The sequence below is a fragment of the Podarcis bocagei genome, assembly GCF_964188305.1.
Source record: "Podarcis bocagei genome assembly, chromosome: 13".
Classification (NCBI taxonomy): Eukaryota; Metazoa; Chordata; class Lepidosauria; order Squamata; family Lacertidae; genus Podarcis; species Podarcis bocagei.
The window spans coordinates 6,261,211-6,283,190 of NC_138138.1; the positions used below are offsets into that span (position 1 = coordinate 6,261,211).

Genomic DNA, 21,980 nt, shown 5'->3' on the forward strand with positions numbered 1-21,980 from the left:
CGGTGTCATGGACTCTGAAGACACTCGAACTCAGGACAAAAGGGAGAAACGAGCTAAGAGCTTGGGAAACCCTCACCGTGAGCAACTCCCACCCAGAAACCTATGTCCCCACTGTGGAAGGATGTGTGGATCCAGAATTGGCCTCCACAGTCACTTATGGACTCACTCTTAAGACTGTGTTCATGGAAGACAATCTTACTCGGCTACGTGTGATCGCCAAAGAAGATGAGAGAAATTGGAGGACTATGGCCATTTTCATTGACATGGACTTCATAGAAAATCCTCAGGGGAAGATGCCTTGCATGTCCATGCTCCCCCAACGTCCGGTTGATCCAACACTTCCACCATTGAGCTCCCCAAAAGGCTGCACCCATCCGGCAGGTGGAGGCGCACCTTGGGAGGGGGATAGTGTCATGGGGCAGAAATCTGCTTCACCTGCTGAACAGCAGCCTGAAGGGGGAGAAGGGGGAGTGACTTCACCTGCAGCTTCAAAGACTCCAAGGAGAAAGCGCTGATGAGAACCAGCTGGCTCCAGCCTTCTTCAGCAGAGCTCCCAGCAGAAGGCAGAGAAGGCAGAGAAGGAAAGAAAACTGCTTGTTAGTTTTACTTTTTAACAATCTTTATCACATTATATTATTTAATCATTGGCACATCACAGGCAACCAGTTCCTACAATTTCTTCATTGAGCTTTAACCTAAGCCAGTGATGCCCTTCTCCTCTTGTCAGGGACTGGCATATTCAGACAGCATGCGTGGCATCCCAGAAGACATGCAAGGCACTGAGTAGCATGGATTCCTCCAGCAACTTGGAAGGACAATACAATCCAGAAAGTCAAAACTGGAATGCCACGGAAGAGAAGTTTCACTCTGTGTCCATCAGCTTGGGAAGTGGCGACGGAGACCATTCTCTTGAAGCATGGCCCTGTGAAGGAAGGACTTGGTGTCCTCCTGGCAGAGGTGGGGAATGGATGCCCATTGCTCCTGCCCTGACATTGTTCCCCAAGAAAACTTGGCCCACCCACTTCTGGACGAGAGCATCTCCTTTCTGCTCTCATGCAAGAAGGTTCTTCTCCCATTCTCTGTTGACACTCAACTTGTAGGGTGTTCTCCCAGCTCCATGCAAATTTTTCCTTCCTCTTATCTGTTCTTTTTACACAGAGTGCTTCTGCAGGAGCCACAGCGGTGGAGAAAGGAGATCCTGGAAGAAAGCAGGTATCCTTGAAGCATGGCAGAACTCTAGGCTAAGGGCTGCTTCGAGCGAAGAATCCCTGAACTTGTGAATGGGCTATCACAGACCAAACTCAACTTGAAAAAAGAGATAATTCACGTACTTTCGTAAACTAAGAAAATCTTTAATGAAAAATATTTCAAACCAACAAATGAAAATGGTTCTGGGACTAAGACTTGGTCTGGAAGGTGCGGAACTTGCAGCGTGGCCACCTGGGTGTTTGTCTGAAAAGCAGGAGAAAAAGGACAGCGGTTAAGGACAAAGGGGGCGGTAGTTGAGAAATACCTGTAAGAGGGCCTCCAGTTCCCAAACCTGTCTTCTTAGCATAAGCCTTTTTCAGAAACGCATCCACAGCATGAACACGTACGCTCAACTTGTAGGGTGTTCTCCCAGCCCCGTGCAACTCTTTCCTTCCTCTTACCAGTTCTTTTTATAAGGGTGGCTTTGGCAACAGCCAAAGGGGACAGTGTTCCTACAACTCCACAAACCTGTTTCAGAGGACCCCTTCCTTCCTTCCCTCCCTCCCAGTACCTGAGGGTCGTCACGTCTCTTCAGGGACTTGGCCAGGACAAGGTAAATGTTGGGAAAAGGCTCCCTCACTGCAAAGAAAACTGAGACACCAGCAGGTGCCTAGCTCCCAGTCACACTAGCACCAGTCTGGGGCAGGAGGCGGGGTGGGGGGGAGGGACCTGGGAAGGGGCATTTCCTCCTACCTGATCTTATGAGCTCTCCAAATTCGGCCTCCGTTTGGGCGTCTGGGCTCCGTCCCGGCTGGCCTAGCCCAGAAGCAGCAGCCAAAGTCTCCTCCCTCTCTGAAATAGCTGGAGTTGCTGTCTTAATTAGGGGAAACTATGGCTGCTGCTTCTGTGCCAAATAGGGCCGGGATGGAGCCATGCCCATACGGAGAAGGGGCAGTGGGGAAGAGGTGCGAGGGTTGGCAGCCAGGGATCACAGGGATGTCCTCTGGCAGGGGGTTGGACTCGATGGCCCTTGTGGTCTCTTCCAACTCTATGATTCTATGATTCTATGATTCATCCTGGGAGCTGGAGCCTCATCCCTGGAGGCATGGCGCTGTGTTTCCTAAGGCTGCCCTCCTTCCCCCTCTCCCATTACCCCTGAGACAAGAGGCCTTTTTCTGGGCTCCAGTCCTTCCCGGGATGCAGCGGCTCCCCGACTGAACTTTTCCTTCGCTGCAAAGGAAACTGAGACATCAGCAGGCGCCTGGCTCCCAGCCACGCTAGCCCCACTCTGGGGCAGGAGGGTGGGGGACCTGGGATGGGGCATTTCCTCCTACCTGATCGTACAAGCTCTCCCCACTTGGCCTCCGTATGGGTGTCTCAGTTCCATCCCAGCAAGCCTAGCTCAGGCACAGCAGCCAAAGTCTCCTCGCTCTCTGAAATCAGTTGAGATGCTGTTTTAATGGGAGGAAACTTTGGCTGGTGCTTCTGCGTCAAAGATGTCTGAGATGTGGGAAGGAAGAAGGACATTGTATTCTTTAAGATATCCAGCATAGGCATCCACTCTAGAGGACAGGGGTCCCATGGGCCATCCCCAATAATGTTCTTCTGGGCCACACCCCACTCAATATTTTCTCTCACTCCCCCTCCTGTCTGCCTTCCCAGCTCCCTCCCTTCCTCACTCTTCCACATCCCTCCTTCTCCTGCGTAGAACAGAGCACCTCAGCAGCAGCCCATGGGCAGGCAAGCCAGTGGAGGCAGGGCCTTCCTGCGGTGGAGACATAGGGCCCCCGGGGGGAGCAGCCCCCCAACTTCTGTAGGGACAGCCTGAGTGCTGGCAAGGGTGTCTGGCCAGCTGACCTAGGGAAGGAGGGGGACAGAACAAGCACCCCTGCCAGGCTGCCCATGCCCACGTCACCAATGGCTGCCAACGAACGCTGCTCCTGCCTGGGCACATAATGGCGTGACCCCTGACTTGGAAGGAGGGGGGTGAGGGGCTGGGGAGAGACAGGCCTGCTCCTCCCCCCAACCTGTACTCAATTGGCATTTCCCCCTACCTGAACTCTGAGCCTTTCCACACTTTGCCTCCGTATTGGGGTCTTTGTCCTTCCCCCTGTCCCAGTACCTCTGGGGTGAGAGGCCTTTGTCTGGGCTCCAGTCCCTCCCGGGATGCAGCGGCTCCCAGGCTGAACCTTCTCCTCGCTGCAAAGGAAACAGAGACATCAGCAGGCGCCTGGCTCCCAGCCACGCTAGCCCCAGTCTGGGGCAGGAGGGGGGGACCTGGGAAGGCGGCATTTCCTCCTACCTGATCTTATCAGCTGCCCCAACCTGTACTCCTCCGTACGGGCGTCTGGGCTCCGTCCCGGCCGGCTTGGCACAGAGGCAGCAGCCCAAGTCTCCCCCGGCTCCGGAATAACTCTTGAGTTGTTCTTGATGGGGGGAAACCTTGGCTCCTCTTTCTGCGCCAAGTAGGACCGGGAAGGAGCCATGCCCACATGGAGAAGGGGCAGTGGGGAAGAGGTGCGAGGGTTTTTCATCCCTTGAGGCGTGGTCCTGTGGAGGAAGCAGGAAGCATCTGATGAGAAGGGGCTGGGGCGGATGAAAAACTACTGCCCCATTTTTGATGAACCCCCAAAAGAAGTTCCACAAGGACCCCTTCCTGCTGTCCCCTGATGTTCGCCACGTCCCTCCAGGGATTTCGCCAGTACGATGTAAACGTTGGGGAAAGGCTCCCTCCCTGCAGAGAAAGGCATCCTCCCAGCAGAGAAACCGGAGGAACCAGCAAGTGCCTGGATCCCAGATGATAGCACCAGTCTGGCGCATGAGGGTGGGGGACACGGGAAGGATGCATTCCTACAATATGGGGCACTCAGTAGGTATTTCCACTTACCTGAAGTGGGAGCCTTTCCCCCCTCGTTCTGGCGGCCTCTCGCCTGAGGAAGAAACAAGCTGTTATTCTGAATGCTTGGAGGAGTTCCAGATAGATATATAGATGATAATATTTATTATTACCCTCTATATATTTAGACATATTTATGGACATATTTTTGAGCCGATTTTGTGCCCCACCCCTCACCTGTTGGGGGCCCACCTCACCACCCCCTAGCTACGGCCCTGCCTGTACCACCCTACGATTTGGCACCCCTCCCTCTTGTTCTTCCGCATAGTTTTAGCCCCCTCTGCAGCGTGGTGCCCAGCGTGAGCGCCCCACTCATGCCATCCTAAAACTGCCCCAGCGCAGCCTTGGCAGAGGATCCCACTCCTTGTCCTGGCCAGGTGGACCACAGAGAAACCCTCTCCATAAAACTATAGGGATCTCTAAATCAGACCTTCCTCCTCCAGCTAGCAAGAGCACTGGGAATCACTTCGCCTGCCACACAAGGTCACAACATACCTCAATATTGCCCCCCCCTTTCTGCCTTCCCAGCTCCCTCCCTTCCTCACTCTTCCACATCCCTCCTTCTCCTGTTTGGCACAGAGCGAACAGGCAGCAGCCCATGGGCAGGCAAGCCAGTGGAGGCAGGGCCTTCCTGCGGTGGAGACATAGGGCCCCCGGGCGGAGCAGCCCCCAAACTTGTGTAGGGACAGCCTGAGTGCTGGCAAGGGTGTCTGGCCAGCTGACCCAGGGAGGGAGGGGGACAGAACAAGCACCCCTGGCAGACTGCCCATGCCCACGTCACCAATGGCTGCCAACGAACGCTGCTCCTGCCTGGGCACATAATGGACAGACCCCTGGCTTGGAAGGAGGGGGCGAGGGGCTGGGGAGAGACAGGCCTGCTCCCCCCCCACCAGCACTCAATTGGCATTTCCCCCTACCTGAACTCTGAGCCTTTCCACACTTTGCCTCCGTATTGGGGTCTTTGTCCTTCCCCCTGTCCCAGTACCTCTGGGGTGAGAGGCCTTTGTCTGGGCTCCAGTCCCTCCCGGGATGCAGCGGCTCCCAGGCTGAACCTTCTCCTCGCTGCAAAGGAAACAGAGACATCAGCAGGCGCCTGGCTCCCAGCCACGCTAGCCCCAGTCTGGGGCAGGAGGGGGGGACCTGGGAAGGCGGCATTTCCTCCTACCTGATCTTATCAGCTGCCCCAACCTGTACTCCTCCGTACGGGCATCTGGGATCCGTCCCGGCCGGCTTGGCACAGAGGAAGCAGCCCAAGTCTCCCCCGGCTCCGGAATAACTCTTGAGTTGTTCTTGATGGGGGGAAACCTTGGCTCCTCTTTCTGCGCCAAGTAGGGCCGGGAAGGAGCCATGCCCGCACGGGGAACAGATGGAGGGTGAGGCAGGCGAGGATCAGGGGCCGGGAACCACTGCGATGGTCTGTTATTCTTCGTCCCGGGAGCAGGCGGTGGAGCCTCTTCCCTTGAGGCGTGGTCCTGTGGAAAAAGCAGGAAGCATCTGATGAGAATGGGCTGGGGCATACCTCAATATTGCCCCCCCCCGTCTGCCTTCCCAGCTCCCTCCCTTGTTTGGCACAGAGCAGCCCGGCAGCAGCCCATGGGCAGGCAAGCCAGTGGAGGCAGAGCCCTCCTGCGGTGGAGACATAGGGCCCCCGGGCGGAGCAGCCCCCAAACTTCTGTAGGGACAGCCTGAGTGCTGGTGAGGGTGTCTGGCCAGCTGACCCAGGGAGGGAGGGGGACAGAACAAGCACCCCTGCCAGGCTGCCCATGCCCACGTCACCAATGGCTGCCAACAATCGCTGCTCCTGCCTGGGCACATAATGACCAGACCCCTAGCTTGGAAGGAGGGGGCGAGGGGCTGGGGAGAGACAGGCCTGCTCCTCCCCCCCTAGCACTCAATTGGCATTTCCCCCTACCTGAACTCTGAGCCTTTCCACACTTTGCCTCCCTATGGGGGTCTTTGTCCTTCCCCCTGTCCCAGTACCTCTGGGGTGAGAGGCCTTTGTCTGGGCTCCAGTCCCTCCCGGGATGCAGCGGCTCCCAGGCTGAACCTTCTCCTCACTGCAAAACAAACGGAGACATCAGCAGGCGCCTGGCTCCCAGCCACGCTAGCCCCACTCTGAGGCAGGCGGGGGGGGGGTGTCCTGGGAAAGGGGGCATTTGCTGAAATAATTTTGAAGTTAGGGATTCAGAAAGGGGAGGTTTGGGGGAGTCCGAGAAGCGAGGGTTATGAGTCCGAGAAGCGAGGGTTATGAAAAAAAGGATATGAAAGTATACATGTTTGTTTGTCTTTTTATTTGTTTGTATTGTTCATAAAAAACTGTAAAACCAATAAATTTTTTTTATATATATAAAAAATATAAGCTGCCCCAACCTGACCTCCTCCGTACGGGTGTCTGGGCTCCGTCCCGGCCGGCCTGGCACAGAGGCAGCAGCCCAAGTCTCCCCCGGCTCCGGAATAACTCTTGAGTTGTTCTTGATGGGGGGAAACCTTGGCTCCTCTTTCTACGCCAAGTAGGACCGGGAAGGAGCCATGCCCACATGGAGAAGGGGCAGTGGAGAAGAGGTGCGAGGGTTTTTCATCCCTGGAGGCGTGGTCCTGTGGAGAAAGCAGGAAGCATCTGATGAGAAGGGGCTGGGGCGGATGAAAAACTACTGCCCCTTTTTGATGACCCCCCAAAAGAAGTTCCACAAGGACCGCCACGATGGTCTCTCATTCTTCGTCCCTGGAGCAGGTGCTGGAGCCTCATCCCTGGAGATGTGGCCCTGTGGAGGAAGCAGGACATCATATGAGAATGGGCTGTGGTGGGCCAAAAACTATGGCAGGACCCCTTTGTTCCCTCTGCCCCAGTACCTGAGGGTCGTCACATCTCTCCAGGGATTTGACCAGAACAAAGTATATGTTGGGGAAAGGCTCCCTCCCTGCAAAGAAAATGGAGACATCAGCAAGCGCATGGCTCCCAGCCACGCTAGTACAACTTGAACAGTGGGGGGCCTGGGAAGGGGGCATTTCCTCCTACCTGATCTTATAAGCTGCCCCAACCTGACCTGCTCCCTTCGGGTGTCTGGGCTCCGTCCAAATCGGCCTAGCACAGAAGCAGCAGCCAAATTCTCCCCCGGCTCCAGAATAAGTGTTTTTGATGGGTGGAAACCTTGGCTGCTGCTTCTGCGCCAAACAGGGCCGGGAAGGAGCCATGCCCACATGGAGAAGGGGCAGTGGGGAAGAGGTGCGAGGGACGTCAGCCGGGAACCGCCGGGATGTTGTTCGGTTCTTCATCCCGGGTGCCGGATCTGGAGCCTCATCCCTGGACCTGTGGAGGAAGCAGGATACAGTATGGGCTCTCATGTGAATGGGCTCTCACTGTCTGCAGATTCCCCAATTATTGCATCGCCACACCATGCTGCTGGGCAAACTCGCAGAACATGAAATTGCTGGTGGCTCCTGAGGTTTTAATGCTCGCAGTTGTACTCTGCGTCCATCTGGGAACTGTAGCGTCACACGCGAACTGAGACCAGGAATAGCCAGTGGTGGTGGAGGATACATATGGGAAATGCCAGGGAACCCAGAAGTCTAAACTGACAGATTAGTTCTTTCAGCAGGACTCAGGGGACCACCCTGGACCCTCAGCCTTTCGCTGTTGCCTCCTTGCCTAAAATTAAAGAGTTTAAGGAACCTATTTTTAAAGGGTCACACGCAGTGATGGTGCAGAGAAATAATGCAAAATAAATCTCACTACGTTTCTGCCCTGTGCAAGCTAAAGCCTGCTAGAGACCTTTCCCTTGAAATGATAGACTGTGCACCCACCATACCTTTGGGGCTCATCCCCACTTCCCCTTGGGTCGTGTGCCCAGCAAGCTCAGGTGTGCTAACAGATTTGCCCTTTGCTAGACGGGCCAGCCTGGTTTGCAAAAGTCAGCCCAGGAATTCCTTGCCTGGCACAGTTGTGCAGCCTGTGCTTTCATTGATATCCCAATTAATCAAAAATCTACCTTTTGTGTATTTCTGTGGTTTGCGGGGAGGGGGGGGGTGTCTCCGCCAAATGTATAACACTATTTTGCCTGCACAGTTTTTAATGCCACTATTGATGTGAACCGATGCATGATTTGTAAAGTAAATAAAGCTTATTTTTAAAGTTCCCATGTTCATGCCTGATTCTTTCTTAAGTGGGGAAAAGGGAGGGGAGGCAGCTAGCTTCATGGCTGGACTTGCTCAAAACAAGGTTTTGCAGCCTGATTCCTATCCTTTTAAGTTTGCTGTCAAGGATGGAATTTTAAAACTCTGTTTTTAAAGAACTAGGAGGCAACCCTTCTTTAGGTATACAGGACCCACACTGTGAATGGTGCTTGCAAACGTACTGGGAGCCACCGTAGATCCTTTAGGACCAGTGTTTGTTCTATGGTCCTGCCAGCTGCTCCCAGTCCCCAATCTAGCTGTCGCTACATCTGCTGGCTCCTCTCAGATATGCCTGAGCCAATCTGATCTGAGGGGAATCCCTTTCTGAGCTTGAGCAGGACCAAGCCCCATCTCCCAGGCGTCCCCCTTGAAGGCAAGGCCCAATCCTGGGACCCTCAGCACCCAACGGTTTTCCATTTCCAAGGCACGGGGTCCAGTGGCGTAGCGTGGGTTGTCAGCACCCGGGGCAAGGCAAGTAATTTGCGCCCCCTAACCTGTGGATTTTGCACCCCCTAACCCGTGGAGCGCCCCCCCCAGATGTTGTGCCCGGTGTGGGGGCGCAAGCGAGGCCCGCCTCCCGCGAAACTTCCAAGAGGTCGCCCTACGAAGCCCCTCCGGAACGCAGCCTGGAGACTAGAGCAACGAACGACGACCCCACCAGCCCAGGCAGGCGGCGGCTTCGACGGCGCTTTTCCCGCCCAGCGATGCCGACGCACCTTGAGGCTCCCCCGGGCGGCCACGTGGCCCTTGCCCGGCCTGGCGTGCTCCGCCGGTGGCGGCGGGCTACCGCTGCCTCCCGCTCCTCCGCCGCCCACCTCCGCCTCGTCGGCGTCGTCGTCCTCCTCCACGTCGACTACCACGTCTTCCTCTTCGTCCTCCTCCTCCAGGGCGGCCGCCGAGCCCTCCCGCCAGGGCGGCCTCCACGAGTTGTCGAGCTCGGGCAACGGCTGCGCGGCTGACGGCGAGGCGCTAAGGCGCCGGCTCCCCAGGCTGGAGCGCTTGGCCAGGCGCCGCGCTTGCATGGCTGGCCGCGCCCAGCTTGCCTCAGCGCGGCGCGTGGGAAACAGAAGCAGTGGCGGAGACGACGACCCCCACCCCAACCAAGCCTCGATTGCTTGTCCCTTCCCTCTGGACTCGCGCCCCCCCAAATGTTGCGCCCGGTGCGGCCGGCACCCCTGGCACCCCCCACGCTACACCACTGACGGGGTCCCTCCCCAACTCAAGAACCTGGCATCTGAGCTCATCCCACTTTCCTGGTTCCTCCTCATGACTGAGTTCCTAGGACTCCACGGATCTCTGCTAATGGGAGCTGTTCCCAGAGCCCCTAACAAACTACAGTTCCCAGGATCATGGGGGGGGGGGAGGGAGATATCTGCTTTTTAGAACAGGGATGAGGAACCGGCAGCTTCCTCACACCCATTTCCTTGGAACCAGGAACAGGAAGTTGAAGTGCTTGTTCTATCAGGATGATTGCAGGGAGCAGCAGTGCTTTTCTTCAGCCAGAATTCTCCTCAACTCCATTCAAGCATCTTAAAAAGATTAATATTTATTTATTTATTTGCCCAACTTGCGCCTGTTTTACCCTTCTGGCTGGGAAAGGAATCTCACCCCCTGGCAACACAGATAAAATGGCTTGCTGCTTTGTGCCCAGGGAAGGGCTGCAGCGGACACCTCGTGTGTAAAGAGAGGGATGCTAATTGGGAAGCCGTGCAAGAAGAAGCGGTCAGCTTCTGGGATGCTGATTCCTGGACGTCTTGCAGCTGTGTGGAAGCAGGAATGGGTGGGCAAAGAAATGAAGTTGCCATTCGGGGATATCTTTATCAGCACCACCTGCAAAGTCACAGCGTGGTGAATAAGACTTGGGAATACCCTGAAATGTTACTCAGAGTAAACTGGAGGGGAAGCAGAGTAACAGGGTGGGGTGCAGTGGGGAGGGAAAGTGGGAATGATGGAAAAGCTCAAAAGTGATGCAGGACTGCAGGAGGTATAACGCAGACTTAAGATGTGAATCGTTTTAGGGAATTCAATGTGTATTGTAATAATATAATAATATAATATAATATAATATAATATAATATAATATAATATAATATAATATAATATAATATAATATAATATAATATAATATAATATAATATAATATAATATAATATAATATAATATAATATAATATAATATAATATAATATAATACAATATAACAAAAGACCTAATTGGGGCAACATCTAGGGGGAAAGGGTGGTCTCCAATCCTAATCTGGAGGCTGTCTTCTACTCTGAGGTAGATGGAGCAATCCCGGGTCTAAATCCCCTTCCTGTGTTTCTGTTTGGGAGGGGCTGTGGCTCAGTGGCAAAGCATCTTCCGGGCACCCAGAAGGGCCTTGACTCAACTCCCTGCTTGGCTTCAGGTGTGGGGATGAGAAGGCCCAGCTTGCAGGTTCGATCCCCATCTGGCACAGCTGCATCTTCATGCATGCCAAGGGGTTGGACTAGATGACCCTCAAGGTCCCTTCCTGCTCTCTGATTCTTTGCTTCTAAGGATGCAAGAAGCATTGGCACTCCTGCTGTGCGAACCCAACACAGGCACACAGAGAGACAGATTGAAGCTCGGCCACGGAGTCTTCAGTCGCCAGAGGTGAATATGCAGGAAAGCGCCTGGCCCTTTGCCTGGCAGAAGACCTCACCCACTGGGCTGCATAGACAGCTGCCTCAGGAGCCAGATCCCGGGTCCCGGGAGCTCCAGACTGCCTTTCTCTGGCCTGGCTGGCAGCAGCTCACCTGGGGATCAGAGATTCCCAAGCCTCACCTGGAGATGCTGAGGACTGACCCTGTGGCCTTCCACAGGCACTGAGCTATGGCCTAAAAAGGCCCCTGGGTGGGTCCATCCTTGGTCTATCTAGGCCAGCCTGGGAGCAACTGCTACCTGCCCCCCTTTGGAGAACCATGGCCAGGCAGTTGACAGCTGGGATGAGGAACCCAAGGCCCACCATCTGATTCCATGCATCCCAGAGATGGCACAGAGAGAGAGGCAGAGACTGTCTCTTGTGGGGAGGGGACTCTGCAATCTTGCCGTGCAGCAAACACGGCACACTTTGCCTTGTCCCATGATCAGCTGCAGCTCTAAATATACCATATTTTCCCGTTGAGACTAGAAATTTTTCTTTTCGCATCTTTCTTTCCTCTTACCTGTTCCTTGCACAAGGGAGGCTTGGGCAGCAGCACTTTCCCCAAGATTCTTTTAAGTCAGATTCCTCCACTTGAAACAAAAACAAAAAGAACATTGTGGTTTTATCCTACTGTCTTCTAAGCAGCATTTGCAGTATTGCCATAATGTCAAGGGTGTGAATGGACTCAGGGGAAAGCCGCATAACAACTACACACACACACACACCCTCTCTGATCTGACAAGCTCTATTGTGAAGGCGGCGGTTCCTACGTTTCGGGGGAACTTCAGCCACTGGGGAGAGGCATGCCTTAGGCCACCACCTCACAGGGAACGTAACAACTAGGTCCTCCTTTAAAAAGTGGCTCCTTGGTGAAGCATCTCCTTTGGAGACAGAAGGGCCCAGATTCCATCCGGAGAAGGCTGGGAGATGCTGGTGCCTGAATTCCTGCAGAGCCCTGCCGGCGTAGACCACACACCGAACAAGGCGTGGAGCCATGGTCAGTATAATAAGGCAGTTTCCCCTACCAGCCCCTTTGTCTGCATCTCTTGCCTCTGGTGTGGGGGAATGAGGAACCTCCCGGTGGGCTGGATTTGGTTCTGGCGCCTCCATCCACCGACCCAGAAGAAAAAAAGCTTTTTTACTCCCTTACAAGGAAGTATAGGAGGCCTAGAGGGGCCAATAGTGCACATTTGATTGACCAGTCATGTTGCTCCTCTTTTTCTTGTTGGCCAAGCCCAACTGTGACCTTGCTAATGGCACTGCACCATCTTTTAAGATTTGCTGGACTTTGAAAATCCAAAAGAGGTTTCCCATCTGCACATTGGCTTTGTACATGCCGAGCGAAATGAGACAGGCGACTGAAGGCCTCACTTTTTTCACTTCTGCGCTCCCCTCCCCCCAGAACAACCTTTTTTGTACATTTTTTAAAATATGGTTCAAGCAATATCACTCTGTATGTTTGCAAAGCTGTATGATGTCTTAACGTGCTTTATTAAATTATGTTATTCATATATTGTTATTGGTGAAAGCATTTGTATCAGTGAGACAGTTTGTAAATGGTAATCAGTGCTACAACTTTGTCCTTCAGCTCCGGGGTCTGGGATTGTTGTGCTTTGCAAGTTCTCTCTCCCCCTTCACCACCCCTCAAAATCCCAAGCTCCACAAAAAGGGCCCAAATGGCGTGCGTCATCCCAATGGAAAACTGAAGCCTCTTGTCAGTTTAAAGACAATGGGGTGATGGATGTTGTTCTGGACTTTGTGGCGGAGTATGAAATATCTATGGCAGCAACTAGATAAAGGGATTTCTCTGATTATCATTCTACAGTGGTGCCCCGCAAGACGAAATTAATTCGTTCCGCAAGTTTTGTCGTCTAGCGAATTTTTCGTCTTGCGAATCACAAAATCCCATAGGAATGCATTGAAATTCAATTAATGCGTTCCTATGGTCAAAAAAAGTCCAAACAAAGCCAAATTTGGTACAACAACAGTTTATTAACTGCTCTTTAAAGTCACACATACTGTAAAGAGCAGTTCAAAAATTGAAGGGAAAATAAATTAACTTTATAAACAAAACATGTCTTTGTTTTTAGACAAAGGAAACAAAGTCGCGAGACGTTTTCGTCTTGCGAAGCAAGCCCATAGGGAAATTTGTCTTGCGAGGCAAATCGAAAACGGAAAAACCTTTCGTCTAGCGAGCTTTTTGTCTTGCAAGGCATTCGTCTTGCGAGGTACCACTGTACTTGCATATGGCACCATGATTGCATTATCTTCCTTCCTAATAGTTTTGACACCATTGCTGCTGCTTTTGGAACCACAGAACTCAAACTGTCTTTATATGTTTTCAGTGAGGCCGAAACTAGAAGTGACATTGAATACGTCTTTGCATTTAACAGGTGCCATTTTTGCAAAACCACAAATAGCAGCTGGGTGGGTGGGTGAGTGAGAGCAGCTTAACCCTTTGATGAGAGGGAAGCTGCCTTGGGCACCGCTGGTGGCTTTCCAATCCCAATGTCAATAGTAGTTTCAAGGGAGGAATTTCCCTTGTGACTGAAACAGGGGAGAGGTCCTTCCAATCTGCTGTGATCCTGATAACAATCAGCCCTCTCCTCCTTGCATTTTATAAAGCTACTTGTTGCATTCAACGTCATATCTAGTTTGTTCCTGGCAGGGCTCTCTGAGCACTCTCCACACCAAATAATCTCTCAATTTCTTTCAAGTGCAGCCATACCAGTGACTGTGCAAAAACTTTTAAGGCCATTTTAAAACTGCCAATAAAAGATGCTTGGGGATCAAACTGAGCCCATCTGCATAACTCCTCCTTTCGCAGAACATTCTGATTCTGTTCAGATGCATTGTAAGTTTGTTCCGTCTGGGCATTCCAAGGATGTGAAAGCCCCACCCACAACCCCCCAAAATCTTATTCAGCAACATGTCTAGTGTCTGAGACTTTATCAGGCGTTATCTACACAGTTTCAAGTTTTCAAAGACCATGAGGACCAGAAATTTGCCATTTATTTTTTTTTTAATTAAAAAAAGGTAAGATTAGCAGGAAGCTGGATTTTGTACCCTATTATACCTTCTGCATGCTGTAGCTCCAGCAGGTCAGGTGAACCTGTGTTATCCCTGCAAGTACCTGTGCTAACAGAGCAATTTAAAGAAAAGATTTCTGGGTGTGTACAGCAGACAGAACATAAAAATGCAGAAATATACAGGATCCTTATTTGCGGTGGGTCAGGTGCAGCCATGGCAGAAACCAGTATCTCCTCCAGCTGGCCTCCTTTTCAGGAGAATGACTGCGTCATTCATCCGTCTTGACATCCAAGTAACTGCCCAGCTTCAGATCCCCCACCAAGTGCCTCCTAGAACTCACTACTCTCAACTGCCCCCCCAACATTCACTCTACCTTCAATTCATCAACACCTGTGGGTATCTGGAGGGATTAATTTCAATTCACATATACTCTCCTTCCTGTTAAAACCCATCCCACACAGAGGCAAGATCCCAAAACTTTGAGAAATTCTCTTTGAAATGATCTAGAATTTTTTTAAATGGAAAATGAGTCTGTAGGTTTACATTTAATGGAATGGCCCTGTGCAGGGTAGATTTGAGAGGGATCCCAAGGGTCATCTAGTCCAACCCCAGACAATGCCAGGATCCTGCCCAATGCCAGCCCTGGCTGGGCTCCAAACTCTGACCATCTTCTCCTTACCAGCCAGATGCACAGACCCCTTGCAATTCCTCCTAGGGTGGAGTAAGGGAAGAGAGAACCAAATAAGCCCAAATCCTACCATTTATTAATTTCTATTGTTTAATGGGACCCCCCCTCAATCTATAACAATATTGTGGGTAATAGGGTAATTGAGGTAATGATACCAGAATTCCAAAGGGAATGTCAAGCAGGGAGGGAGGGGGGAAGAGAGAGAGTGGAATTCTGGGGGAGAGAGACGATTGGAGGAGGCTTGGAAAGGGAGTTTGAATGTTGGTGGGGGAGGCAGTTGAGAGTCAGTTGAGAGCGGTGGGTTCTGGAGGGGGGAGGTTAGCTGGGCTGGGCAGCTCTTCAGCTTAGGATCAGTATGAGAGTCGTTTGACGGTGGCCAAAAAGGAACAGAGACGCAGAGAGGGACTGTGAGTCTCCCGTGGAGGCTGGGGAATGTGGCAATCCCATGCCCAGCAAAGAGGGGCTCTGCCAGCTGCCCAGAAACAGAATAACCACAATTTTGGGTGGCCACAGAGCCAGGCTTGGCTTGTTTCCCTAATGCCCAGATGCCTCACACCACCCTCTGAAAACACCTGGAAAGCAGCTTAACAGACCTGGGCTATGCCTGATTATCATCTTCCCAAGCAAGTTAGAAATGTAATGCTGGTGCTCAACGAAAGAAGTTTAAAGACCCTCTCAAGGCAGATCTAAAAGAAATGTTGTGTAAACAATGGGGAAATGCTGGCCTGCAAATGCTCCACTTGGAGAACAGCCTTTACCAACGGTGTCATGGACTTTGAAGACACTCGAACTCAGGGCAAAAGGGAGAAACAAGCTAAGAGGAAGGCACGCTTGGCAAACCCTCACCGTGATCAACTCCCACCCAGAAACCTATGTCCCCACTGTGGAAGGAAGTGTGGATCCAGAATTGGCCTCCACAGTCCATTATGGACTCACTCTTAAGACCATGTTCGTGGAAGACAATCTTACTTGGCTACGAGTGATCGCCAAAGAAGAAGATGATAGATTTGGGTTCTACAGCCAATTTCATGGCCTTCATGGAAAATCCTTCTGGGAAGATGCTCCCCCTCCCCCCAGTTGGTCCATCACTTCCACCATTGTGCTCCCCAAATGCTGGCACCCACCCAGCAGGTGGAGGCGCACCTTGGGGAGTGGGATAGTGTCATGGGGCAGGAATCTGCTTCACCTGCTGAACAGCAGCCTGAAGGGGTAAAAGGGGGAGTGACTTCACCTGCGGCTTCAAGGACTCCAAGAAGAAAGCGCTGATGAAAACCAGCTGGCTCCAGCCTTCTTAAGCAGAGCTCCCAGTAGCAGCCAGAGAAGGCAGAGAAGGAAAGAAAACAGCTTGCTTTTTTCCTTTTTAACACTATTTATTATGAAATATTATTTGATCGTTGGCATATTGAAAGCAACCAGTTGCTCTAATTTCTTTGTTTAGTTTTAACATGTGCCAGTCATGCTGCTCTCCTTTTTCAGGGAAGGGCACATTCAGACAGCAACCAGGACATCCGAGAAAACATGCAAGGCACTGAGTAGCATAGATTCCTCCAGCGACATGGAAGGACTTTACAATCCAGAAAAGCAAGACCGAAATGTCACGGAAGACTGAGTTTGGCTCTTGTCTATCAGCTTGGGAAGTGGCGACGAAGACCATTCTCTGGAAGTGTGGCCCTATGAAAATATTAATCTGAATTTTCAGCATTAAGCCTTAGTCCAGAAGTCACCTTGAGACCTGCTTACTCACATCAAAGTTCAAATGTTGAGAGAAGTGCTTAATCAAGGAGCTGGTGCATGTGATCGCTCTTTCCTGTTCATATATTTTGGGAGTCAATCCAGAAATGCAAGACTGGAATGCCACAGATGACGGAGTTTGGCTCTTGTCCGTCAGCTTGGGAAGTGGCGATGGAGACCATTCTCTGGAAGCGTGGCCCTGTGGAGGAATCCACTTCCGGACGAGACCATCTCTTTTCTCCTCTCATGCAGGAAGGTTCTTCCATTCTCTGTTGACACTCAACTTGTAGGGTGTTCTCCCAGCCCCATGCAAATCTTTCCTTCCTCTTACCTGTTCTTTTTATAAGGGTGGTTTGGGCAACAGCCACAGGGGACAGTGTTCCTACGACTCCCCAAACATGTTTCAAAAGGACCCCTTCCTTCCTTCTGCCCCAGTACCTGAGGGTCCTCACGTCTCTCCAGGGATTTGGCCAGAACAAAGTACACCCACTGGCGAGGGTGTCTGGCCAGCTGACCCAGGGAAGGAGGGGGACAGAACAAGCACCCCTGCCATGCTGCCCATGCCCACGTCACCACTGGCTGCCAACGATCGCTGCTCCTGCCTGGACACATAATGGCCAGACCCCTGGCTTGGAAGGAGGGGGGTGAGGGGCTGGGGAGAGACAGGCCTGCTCCCCCCCCACTCCAGCACTCAATTGGCATTTCCCCCTACTTGAACTCTGAGCCTTTCCACACTTTGCCGACCTATGGGGGTCTTTGTCCTTCCCTCTGTCCCAGTACCTCTGGGGTGAGAGGCCTTTGTCTGGGCTCCAGTCCCTCCCAGGATGCAGCGGCTCCCAGCCTGAACCTTTCCCTCGCTGCAAAACAAACGGAGACATCAGCAGGCGCCTGGCTCTCAGCCACGCTAGCCCCAGTCTGGGGCAGGAGGGTGGGGACCTGGGAATGGACATTTCCTCCTACCTGATCTTATCAGCTGCCCCAACCTGACCTGCTCCGTACGGGCGTCTGGGCTCCGTCCCGACCAGCCTGGCACAGAGGCAGCAGTCAAAGTCTCCCCCGGCTCTGGAAAAACTCGGGAGGTGCTTTTGATGGGGGGGAAACCTTGGCTGCTGCTTCTGCGTCAAGTAGGGCCAGGAAGGAGCCATGCCCGCATGGAGAACAGACGGAGGGGGAGGCAGGCAAGGGTCAGGGGCCGGGAACCGCCATGACAGTCTCTTGATAATAATCCTGGCGCTGGAGCCTCATCCCTGGAGGTGTGGCCCTGTGGAGGAAGCAGGACATCATATGAGAATGGGCCTCTGATGGGTCAAAAACTATGGAAGGACCCCTTTGTTCCCTCTGCCCCAGTACCTGAGGGTCGTCACGTCTCTCCAGGGATTTGACCAGAACAAAGTCTATGTTGGGGAAAGGCTCCTAGCTCCTAGCCAGCGGAGACATCAGCAGGCTCCTAGCTCCCAGCCACGCTAGCATAGTCAGGAGTGTTGGGCATCTGGGAAGGGGGCATTTCCTACCTGATCTTATAAGCTGCCCCAACCTGTCCTCCTCCGTACGGGCGTCTGGGCTCCGTCCCGGCCGGTTTGGCACAGAGGCAGCAGCCCAAGTCTCCCCCGGCTCTGGAAAAACTCGGGAGGTGCTTTTGATGGGGGGAAACCTTGGCTGCTACTTCTGCACCAAGTAGGGCCGGGAAGGAGCCATGCCAGCACGGGGAACGGACGGAGGGTGGGGCAGGCGAGGATAAGGGCCGGGAACCGCCATGATGGTCTGTTGTTCTTCGTCCCAGGAGCAGGCGCTGGAGCCTCATCCCTGGAGGCGTGGTCCTGTGGAGGAAGCAGGAAGCATCTGATGAGAAGGGGCTGGGGCGGCTGAAAAACTACTGCCCCATTTTTGATGACCCCCCAAAAGAAGTTCCACAAGGACCCCTTCCTGCTGTCCCAGTACCTGATGTTCGCCACGTCCCTCCAGGGATTTCGCCAGCACAAAGTAGACGTTGGGGAAAGGCTCCCTCCCTGCAAAGGAAATGGAGTAATCAGCAAGCGCCTGGATCCCAGATGGCGCATGAGGGTGGGGGGACACAGGAAGGAAGCATTCCTAAAATATGGGGCACACAGTTGGCATTTCCACTTACCTGAAGTGGGAGCCTTTCCCCCCTCGTTCTGGCGGGCCTCTCGCCTGAGGAAGAAACAAGCTGTTCTTCTGATTGCTTGGAGGAGTTCCAGATAGATATATAGATCATAATATTTATTATTATCATCTATATATTTAGACACATTTATGGACATAGTTTTGAGCCCATTTTGTGCCCCACCCCTCACCTGTTGGGGGCCCACCTCACCCCCCCCCCAGCTACAGCCCTGCCTGTACCACCCTACGATTTGGCACCCCTCCCTCTTGTTCTCCCGCATAGTTTTAGCCCCCTCTGCAACGTGGTGCCCAGCGTGAGCGCCCCAGTCATGCCATCCTAAAACTGCCCCAGCGCAGCCTTGGCAGAGGATCCCACTCCTTGTCCTGGCCAGGTGGACCACAGAGAAACCCTCTCCATAAAACTATAGGGATCTCTAAATCAGACCTTCCTCCTCCAGCTGGCAAGATCACTGGGAAACACTTCCCCTGCCACACAAGGTCACAACATAAATCCGGATTTTGGTGGGTTTCCCTGCACCGCTGGGCTGCTGCTGGGCTGGTTGTGGTATCCCCAAACCACGTCCCTGTGAAGGAAGAAGGATATTGTACTCTCTAGGGGACAGGGGTCCCGTGGGCCATCCCCAGTGATTTCCTTCTGGGGCACATCACCCTCAATATTTTCTCTCCCCCCCCCCCGCCAGTCTGCCTTCCCAGCTCCCTCCCTTCCTCACTCTTCCTTCTTTCCTTCTCCTGTTTGGCACAGAGCAGCCCAGCAGCAGCCCATGGACAGGCAAGCCAGTGGAGGCAGGGCCTTCCTGCGTGGAGACATAGGGCCCCCTTCTGTAGGGACAGCCTGAGCGCTGGCGAGGGTGTCTGGCCAGCTGACCCAGGGAAGGAGGGGGACAAAACAAGCCCCCCTGCCAGGCTGCCCATGCCCACGTCACCACTGGCTGCCAACCATGGCTGCTCCTGCCTGGGCACATAATGACCAGACCCCTGGCTTTGAAGGAGGGGGCGAGGGGCTGGGGAGAGACAGGCCTGCTCCTCCCCCCAACCTGCACTCAATTGGGATTTCCCCCTACCTGAACTCTGAGCCTTTCCACACTTTGCCTTCCTATGGGGGTCTTTGTCCTTCCCTCTGTCCCAGTACCTCTGGGGTGAGATGCCTTTGTCTGGGCTCCAGTCCCTCCCATGATGCAGCGGCTCCCAGGCTGAACCTTCTCCTCCCTGCAAACAAACAGAGACATCATCAGGCGCCTGGCTCTCAGCCACGCTAGCCCCAGTCTGGGGCAGGAGGGGGGACCTGGGAAGGGACATTTCCTCCTACCTGATCTTATCAGCTGCCCCAACCTGACCTCCTCCGTACGGGCGTCTGGGCTCCGTCCCGGCCAGCTTGGCACAGAGGCAGCAGCCCAAGTCTCCCCCGGCTCCGGAATAACTCTTGAGTTGTTCTTGATGGGGGGAAACCTTGGCTCCTCTTTCTACGCCAAGTAGGACCGGGAAGGAGCCATGCCCACATGGAGAAGGGGCAGTGGGGAAGAGGGTTGAGTGTTTCTTATTTCCGGAGGCATGGTCCTGTGAAGAAAGCAGGAAGCATCTGATGAGAATGGGCTGGGTCTTCCTCCCTGCAAAGAAAACGGAGACATCAGCAGGCACCTAGCTCCCAGCCACGCTAGCACAGTTTGAACAGTGGGGGGCCTGGGAAGGGGCATTTCCTCCTACCTGAAGAGGTGGAGAAGAGGTGCGAGGGTTTTTCATCCCTGGAGGCGTGGTCCTGTGGAGAAAGCAGGAAGCATCTGATGAGAAGGGTCTGGGGCGGATGAAAAACTACTGCCCCTTTTTGATGACCCCCCAAAAGAAGTTCCACAAGGACCGCCACGATGGTCTCTCATTCTTCGTCCCTGGAGCAGGTGCTGGAGCCTCATCCCTGGAGATGTGGCCCTGTGGAGGAAGCAGGACATCATATGAGAATGGGCTGTGGTGGGCCAAAAACTATGGCAGGACCCCTTTGTTCCCTCTGCCCCAGTACCTGAGGGTCGTCACGTCTCTCCAGGGATTTGTCCAGGACAAAGTATATGTTGGGGAAAGGCTCCCTCCCTGCAAAGAAAACGGAGACATCAGCAGGCTCCTAGCTCCCAGCCACGCTAGCACAGTTTGAACAGTGGGGGGCCTGGGAAGGGGGCATTTCCTCCTACCTGATCTTATAAGCTGCCCCACCCTGAACTCCTCCCTTCGGGTGTCTGGGCTCCGTCCCGACCGGCCTAGAACAGAAGCAGCAGCCAAATTCTCCCCCGGCTCCAGAATAAGTGTTTTTGATGGGTGGAAACCTTGGCTGCTGCTTCTGCGCCAAACAGGGCCAGGAAGGAGCCATGCCCACATGGAGAAGGGGCAGTGGGGAAGAGGTGCGAGGGACGTCAGCCGGGAACCGCCGGGATGTTGTTCGGTTCTTCATCCCGGGTGCCGGATCTGGAGCCTCATCCTTGGAGGCCTGGCCCTGTGGCGGAAGCAGGATACAGTATGGGCTCTCATGTGAATGGGCTCTCACTGTCTGCAGATTCCCCAATTATTGCATCGCCACACCATGCTGCTGGGCAAACTCGCAGAGCATGAAATTGCTGGTGGCTCCTGAGGTTTTAATGCTCGCAATCGTACTCTGCGTCCATCTGGGAACTGTAGCGTCACACGCGAGCTGAGACCAGGAATAGCCAGTGGTGGTAGAGGCGCAGTGTTGTCCCAGAGGATACATATGGGAAATGCCAGGGAACCCAGAAGTCTAAACTGACAGATCCTGACTTCTGTCTTTCAGCAGGACTCAGGGGACCACCCTGGACCCTCAGCCTTTCGCTGTTGCCTCCTTGCCTCAAATTAAAGAGTTTAAGGAACCTCTTTTTAAAGGGTCACACGCAGTGATGGTGCAGAGAAATAATGCAAAATAAATCTCACTACGTTTCTGCCCCGTGTGAGCTAAAGCCTGCTAGAGACCTTTCCCTTGAAATGATAGACTGTGCACCCACCATACCTTTGGGGCTCATCCCCACTTCCCCTTGGGTCGTGTGCCCAGCAAGCTCAGGTGTGTTAACAGATTTGCCCTTTGCTAGACGGGCCAGCCTGGTTTGCAAAAGTCAGCCCAGGAATTCCTTGCCTGGCACAGTTGTGCAGCCTGTACTTTCATTGATATCCCAATTTATCAAAATTCTACCTTTTGTGTATTTCTGTGGTTTGCGGGGAGGGGGGGGGGTGTCTCCGGCAAATGTATAACACTATTTTGCCTGCACAGTTTTTAATGCCACTATTGATGTGAACCGATGCATGATTTGTAAAGTAAATAAAGCTTATTTTTAAAGTTCCCATGTTCATGCCTGATTCTTTCTTAAGTGGGGAAAAGGGAGGGGAGGCAGCTAGCTTCATGGCTGGACTTGCTCAAAACAAGGTTTTGCAGCCTGATCCCTATCCTTTTAAGTTTCTGTCAAGGATGGGATTTTAAAATTCTGT

The 21,980-nt window shown here is 53.2% G+C and overlaps 2 protein-coding genes and 1 long non-coding RNA gene across 3 annotated transcripts in view; 1 reads left to right on the forward strand and 2 right to left on the reverse strand.

Annotated features, from left to right (window-relative positions):
• The window catches only part of LOC308571416, a 28,102-nt gene that overhangs the window by 381 nt on the left and 5,741 nt on the right, over nt 1–21,980 (forward strand). The window lies entirely within an intron of this gene.
• LOC308571324 (uncharacterized protein) lies at nt 684–20,606 on the reverse strand. The gene is made up of 8 exons (XM_081166966.1): nt 20,518–20,606; nt 19,571–19,715; nt 18,493–18,536; nt 18,306–18,373; nt 17,879–18,184; nt 2,342–2,418; nt 1,019–1,198; nt 684–922 (listed from the first exon to the last, which is right to left on the reverse strand). The coding sequence occupies exons 5-8, from the start codon at nt 18,166–18,168 to the stop codon at nt 696–698; spliced, it is 774 nt and encodes a 257-aa protein (XP_081023092.1). The 5' UTR covers nt 18,169–18,184; nt 18,306–18,373; nt 18,493–18,536; nt 19,571–19,715; nt 20,518–20,606; the 3' UTR covers nt 684–695.
• LOC308570612 (uncharacterized protein) lies at nt 4,816–17,837 on the reverse strand (the record flags this gene model as incomplete). The annotated part of the gene is made up of 5 exons (XM_081165529.1): nt 4,816–5,146; nt 5,250–5,556; nt 6,935–7,002; nt 17,328–17,482; nt 17,803–17,837. 5 exons carry the CDS (start codon nt 17,835–17,837, stop codon nt 4,998–5,000), a joined length of 714 nt encoding a protein of 237 aa, XP_081021655.1. The 3' UTR covers nt 4,816–4,997.

What these genes read in the sequence shown, in the direction of transcription:
- LOC308571324 (XM_081166966.1), bottom strand. Translation starts at nt 18,168, where the DNA reads ATGAGGCTCCAGCGCCTGCTCCTGGGACGAAGAACAACAGACCATCAT. An exon ending in GGGGCAGCTTATAAGATCAG is followed by an intron (nt 2,419 to 17,878) that starts GTAGGAAATGCC and finishes TTTCCTTTGCAG; the next exon opens with CGAAGGAAAAGTTCAGTCGG. An exon ending in AAAGGCCTCTTGTCTCAGGG is followed by an intron (nt 1,199 to 2,341) that starts GTAATGGGAGAG and finishes GCTTTCTTCCAG; the next exon opens with GATCTCCTTTCTCCACCGCT.